At 40.2% G+C, this 6,311-nt stretch overlaps 1 protein-coding gene across 1 annotated transcript; it reads right to left on the bottom strand.

Annotated features, from left to right (window-relative positions):
* Nucleotides 1-17: 17 nt before the first annotated feature.
* rrad (Ras-related associated with diabetes) lies at nucleotides 18-5,947 on the bottom strand. The gene is made up of 6 exons (XM_054608761.1): nucleotides 5,898-5,947; nucleotides 3,452-3,769; nucleotides 2,789-3,179; nucleotides 1,727-1,800; nucleotides 1,400-1,604; nucleotides 18-997 (listed from the first exon to the last, which is right to left on the bottom strand). The coding sequence occupies exons 2-6, from the start codon at nucleotides 3,695-3,697 to the stop codon at nucleotides 720-722; spliced, it is 1,194 nt and encodes a 397-aa protein (XP_054464736.1). The 5' UTR covers nucleotides 3,698-3,769; nucleotides 5,898-5,947; the 3' UTR covers nucleotides 18-719.
* Between the last annotated feature and the right edge of the window lie 364 nt (nucleotides 5,948-6,311).

A 6,311-nucleotide genomic window follows, 5' to 3' on the forward strand; every position in this document is an offset into this window, starting at 1 on the left:
AAGATTTTATCTTTTGATTTGTTTTATTTCATTGAAAAAGGAAATCAGCGTAAACAAAGAATTTCCAAACAATGTCAAGGTACACAAGATTTATATAACTTATTGCTTTACTCATACATTCACATCCTGAATTTAATGTTATTGAACAACATAGAAAAACAGTTTTCTCATATCTTCGAATACTCCGCAATAACTTGGCTGAGGCACGAACCTGCGTACCACGTTTCAAGTAAATATGACTCCAGATGACCAAGTATTGTGATTCTTCACCGTGTCTTTTAGGATATTGAGATGTACGTTGCATTCAGCAACATTCATGTTTTAGTATTTACATCAATCCCCTCCAATAAAGGAGCAAAACAATAACCCAACAGCAAGGCAATCTGTGCAACTCATGAGAAATAACAAGCCTTTGTGGATTTTTCATACATACACAGCCTATTATGACAGCAACATGTTTAAGGCAGACAAAAATAATAATAAAATAAAAGACATTTTTGCAAAGCTTCATGCAGGTTTTCACCATTATCATGATATGACTTGAATAGTCTCATTTTTTTATTAATTAAATCCGCTCTTTACATTTGGTTGGTGTCTAAAAAGTAAAAATATATTTCTGTACAGCTCTATTAGTCCTTTAGGGTTAGTGTTAAAACACACACAGCGTCTGGTCTTCAGAGGCCAAATAAAAAAAAATGTCTGTCTGTCCCGTTTGCTCCTCAAAGGACTGTTAGGTCATGGCAGGACTTTGACTTCTGCCTGAAAGCCATCTTCTTGTTCTTGCGTGCGACCATGCGGCCCAGAAACCGCTTGGCCTTTTTGCCGATGCTCTCTCTGCGCCTGCAGTTGGCCATGCGTCGTGCGTTCTCCTCCTTGCTGTCTTTCCTCAAGCGGATCTGTCTGACGATGCCCTCGAATAGGTCATGCACATTGTGGTGAAGGGACGCAGACGTCTCGATGAACTTGCAGTCGAATACAACTGCACAGGCGCTTCCCTCTGTGATAAAGAACATATGGAGAGAAAACTTAATTAGATGCACTCTAGGATAGGAAGTCAAGCAGATTAAGGCTTATAAAGATAAAAAATGGGTGAATAGTTTTCAAACTTTGGTTTTAGTTTTATGGGTGTTTGAAAGTAGGCCTGGCCTGAACCTGAGCAGTCAAGTGAGACATGTGTCCTGTTCTACTAAAGCCAGTCAGTTTGCACCAGTATTGTCAAATTTGATCATGAAAAACCTCACAAATAGCTTTTTAGCTTCAAATGATAAATATTTAATTATTATTTAAGCAACCAAACGCCTAAACCACTTCCTATGAGCTTAAATATTGTATTATCCGAACACATTGTACATCAGTGGCATATATTAGGATCAAAGGTTAGTTAATCATTCTGACTTACCATCTACAGACACCTCTCTGGACCGCACCAGGTCACTCTTATTGCCCACAAGGATTATGGGAATGTTCTCTGACTGCCTGGCCCGGCGCAGCTGAATCCGCAGCTCTGACGCCTTCTCGAAGCTTGATTTGTCTGTCACTGAATACACGATGATGTAGGCGTCTCCCATCCTCATGCACTGTTCCTTCAGCCACTGGCTGTTATCCTTCAGGAGAGAAACACATACCAGGTTTAGCATCAAACATGGCTGATCCCATCTTTTCCTAATGTAATATCCATGAATCAATATAAATGGAGCATACATTGCATAAATAATATATAACTCACCTGTTCCCAGATGTCATACAACACAATGCATGACTCTTCTTCATCCACCACGATAGATCTGTCATAAGTGTTTCCTGAGGAAGAAAACAATGAAATATTACACACACTGATGGAGAGGGGGGAAAGCATCTCTTATATGATCAGACATGTTTGTTGCTGCTTTTCTTCACATTGATTTTAGCATTTATTTTTCTATAGCAGTCTCCACATGAAAGCAGAAAGTTGATCACAGCCTCTTATCAAGACATCACTAGCCTTTGATATTTTTCCTTCACATTATGCTATTGGATGTGATTCTGACAGCTGTACAACTGAGGGCAGGGCTGGTGCCTTGTTGTAGATGGAAATAGCAATAATCAATGCATGTACACTCTTGGATGCAAAAAGTTCAGATTTTTTTTCTTATCAATCAACTAAATCTATGACTGTTGTCATACATACTACTAAATTAAGGATTTTAAATTATTCTCCCCAAAAATCGACATTTCATACTTGAGTGGTTTTGCTTCTTTGAAGATTATGGGTAAAATCATTTTAAAAAGTAGAAAGTGGCCTGTACAGTTGTGATGCTTAATATCTCAGAACATTTATTCATTACAACATTGCATCTCCAAGCATGAGTATTGCCTCGTGTGTTGTTTAGTATTATGTTGACTAAATGAACCTATGCCAGTCCTAATTATCACATACATCTCCATAGACAATGGGTGGTGGTGGTGGTGGTTGCTATAGGCAGGGGCGCCGCTAGGGATTTTGGGCCCCATGAAAAGAATCTTTACAGGGCCCCCAACACAGCGGCAAAATTTTTTGATGCTATTTTACATACAATTATGCATTTTAATGGTATTTTTGACTATCATTACCATAAAATAAAACATGTGTGATTATATGTTAGTTAATAACTTAGTGTCATTATTTTTTCTGTATTATAATTTCATCATCATTAGGGGCCTCTCTGGGCCCCCCTCCATCATGGGCCCCTAGAATCCGTCTCCTTTACCCCCCCCTTTTCGGCGCCCCTGGCTATAGGATTGATGACTCATCCAAAGCGTCAACATTTACCTGCTTCATCGCAGTCGTGACCAGCGTCCTCAACCCCTCCGAAGACCCGAGCCAGGCTGGACTTGCCGACGCCGTGCTCCCCGAGGAGGACCACTTTGTGCAGCGTGGACTCCGTCTCGCTGCCGGTGGAGATGACGGAGTCGGAGGAGTCGGACGCGCAGCTGCCGCGGTGCTGCTCGCTCTGGGAGTAGGAGGTGCAGCGCAGGAGGTTGGACAGCTCGTCGGTCTGCCCGGTCTGTGGCATCGTGGCGCGCAGGTCCCGGTCGTCCACGGGCATGCTTCTCCGGTGCAGGTTTGGTAGATTCATGGGGAACGGCACGCTTCCTCTCCTCTTGTCCATGTTCCGCAATTTGTCACCCTTGTTCAAAGTCATTGCGCTTTTACGGAGGATCTGTAGGATAAGTGTGACATGCGTAAATCTGTGCTCTTATTTTTTTAAATCACATTTAGATAGGTCTAAAGGGAAAACACAAAATAAAAGTCCATAGAGTCATCTTCAATTAACAATTAAAACATATATTTGGCAGAGTAGCCTATAATTAAGAAAATATCAAATCTGGTATTTCTGAAATTTCGACTTGACCACGTAAATGAACTCTACTCAACATAAACCGGCACAAAACTAAAGTTTAAAATGTATCATCAGTATTAAAGATTACTTACTGGCAATTCAATAACGAGGGAAATCCAATAATCCTTTGGTTTGAAGTGTAGTAGCCGGAAAAAGCGGTTGTGTTTGAGTCTGATCAGAGGCTCTTGCTCGGGATATTTATAAAGGTCTGGGAGTGACGTCGGCAGGGATTCGCCCCAGAAAATCACGTCTCCGCTTATTATAGTGGTGCGTAAAGGCATCATCACACAGAGGAGGGGGTGTATGCCTGGAAGAGCTGAGGAATCTCCCTTCCGCATCGCCAAATGGGGAGCTTACCTTTGAGGGGGCGGCCAGAGATGAGTCCTTGAAGAGGGAAAGCCCACTTAAAGCTGGAGAGATATGAATATTTAATGTTCATTTTGGGAGATACATTTAGAGTCGGTGGAAGGATATCCACAAGATATTAATGTGTAGAGCGCTATGAGGCTTAAATGGAAATGGAATCGCTTGTCTTGCTCAATATATAATATCTGTTTCAGAGCCTCATGGTCGCTGCAAGGTGGAGGTCAATGGCACAATTACACAGTATGATGGGAATTGAATTGTAATGTGGGGGAGGTGCACGTGTATCATGCGAAATATATGGCATTGATTGCTTTGTATGTGGCAGCCCTGGGCTACCATCACACTTGAATTAATGTTGTGCATTTGAGCAAAACATGTAATAATTTGGCATGAAAATGCAATGAGCACATACAAATCCTACACAGGGTGCATGTGTTTATCATTCATGCCTATCTCACCCAACACCTTGCTGTCTGAAAATTGAAATTAAAATGAAGGCTGCAGCCACAAAACCATGATTCTGTGCATGTGCAGTTGTAATTCTTCAGAGCTGGTAGGCCTGATCTATAACAGCAATGTTTGGTTTTGCTGATCCATGCCTTAGGTGAGAAATGCAAGCATGCTTTCAATATAAATCATCAAGGCTGTGCAACACATTAATCGAGTCAAATCTCCTTATGCTGTCCTGATGGAGCTCCAATCACTCACGATCTGTTTCCCCTTTTGTTTTTACCTCTGCATGGGTTTTGTATCCATCATCTCATTTTATATATTTTCTCGCACAAGACAAATGTAATTTTTCTTATAACAAATACTCTGCATGGTGTGTTGCTGCCCTCTTGTGGCTTTAGGTCTTACACGTCATTTGAACCCTTTAAACTCATGTCCAGTAAACATGTATTTTTAGCTTTGTCCCCGTCAGAAATGTAAATAGATAAAGACAAAAATAAATATTTTCATATTTTTAATCTACTTTTCAATGTAAATATTTGTATCAAAAGCTGTCTTAGATTTTACTTTTTCCCCTCCAAAATCAACCCCACATGCAAATCTGGATTGAGTGCAAATTGATTAGGCATTTTTGCTTTTTTATGTCTTGGAAGTCACTTAATTTAACTAAATAAAATGTTTCGATTATCTCTGAATGTGTGTTATTTATTCTGTATTTGGATAGCTCCCATATACTCTTCTTCCTGGGGTCCACATATTGATTCAGATTTGTATCCACATAAAACAGCAAATTAAAGGATTGTCTGGACATGTTTTGCTTTCTTTAAATATTCCAGGTGACAGCTCGTAAAAGTGCTTTTGTAAATATACAGTGTGTGAGGATTGTGACCACACACTTCCAGGCAAACCTCAGAACAGATTTTGGTCAAACATCACTTGATTTCCCCATAGATACATGTTTTAAAGGAAGGTACTATGAGAAGACAGGAAATAAATGTTCTAAGGGATTATTCAGTGTGGTCACAGTCGACTGATCACTGCTTATGTGGGCTTCCTTCAATTTGAGCTGTGTCCTGCAAAATCTGTGTGGCCTTTATCATCTTAAGTGTTTCATTTGTACAATAAAACAAAACACGTGTTGTATACATATTCTCATTCAGCTGGCGTAAATAGGACTGCCTTTGCTGCTGTAGATTGTTCTTAAAAGGGAAATGATGTCACCTAATTGCCATGATAAACACAATGTCGTAAATATGCATCATAGCCCGATCAATTTTTCAGGCCAATACTGATATCAATAAGTGTTTTTTGCAGCTGAAAAATCAACATTGCTCGCTGATGGAAAAAAGTTAGTCAATCTGACACTGTTTCTAAATTACCTTCAATTTAGTTTGGCATTTCTGTAGCCTACTGACATTACTTGTTATTTATCTGCCATACACATTTTTATCATATTTGCGATATGTTAATATTGGCCGATATACAGTGGGTACGGAAAGTATTCAGACCCCTTTAAATTGTTCACTCTTTGTTTCATTGCAGCCATTTGCTAAAATCGAAAAAGTTCATTTTTTTTCGCATTAATGTACACTCAGCAACCCATCTTGACAGAAAAAAACAGAAATGTAGAAATTTTTGCAAATTTATTAAAAAAGAAAAACTGAAATATCACATGGTCATAAGTATTCAGACCCTTTGCTGTGACACTCATATTTAACTCACATGCTGTCCATTTCTTCTGATCCTCCTTGAGATGGTTCTACTCCTTCATTGGAGTCCAGCTGTGTTTAATTAAACTGATTGGACTTGATTAGGAAAGGCACACACCTGTCTATATAAGACCTTACAGCTCACAGTGCATGTCAGAACAAATGAGAATCATGAGGTCGAAGGAACTGCCCAAGGAGCTCAGAGACAGAATTGTGGCAAGGCACAGATCTGGCCAAGGTTACAAAAGAATTTCTGCAGCACTCAAGGTTCCTAAGAGCACAGTGGCCTCCATAATCCTTAAATGGAAGAAGTATGGGATGACCAGAACTCTTCCTAGACCTGGCCGTCCAGCCAAACTGAGCAATCGTGGGAGAAGAGCCCAAAGATCACTGTGGCTGAGCTCCAGAGATGCAGTAGGGAGATGGG

This window comes from Anoplopoma fimbria, chromosome 2, assembly GCF_027596085.1.
Source record: "Anoplopoma fimbria isolate UVic2021 breed Golden Eagle Sablefish chromosome 2, Afim_UVic_2022, whole genome shotgun sequence".
Lineage (NCBI taxonomy): Eukaryota > Metazoa > Chordata > Actinopteri > Perciformes > Anoplopomatidae > Anoplopoma > Anoplopoma fimbria.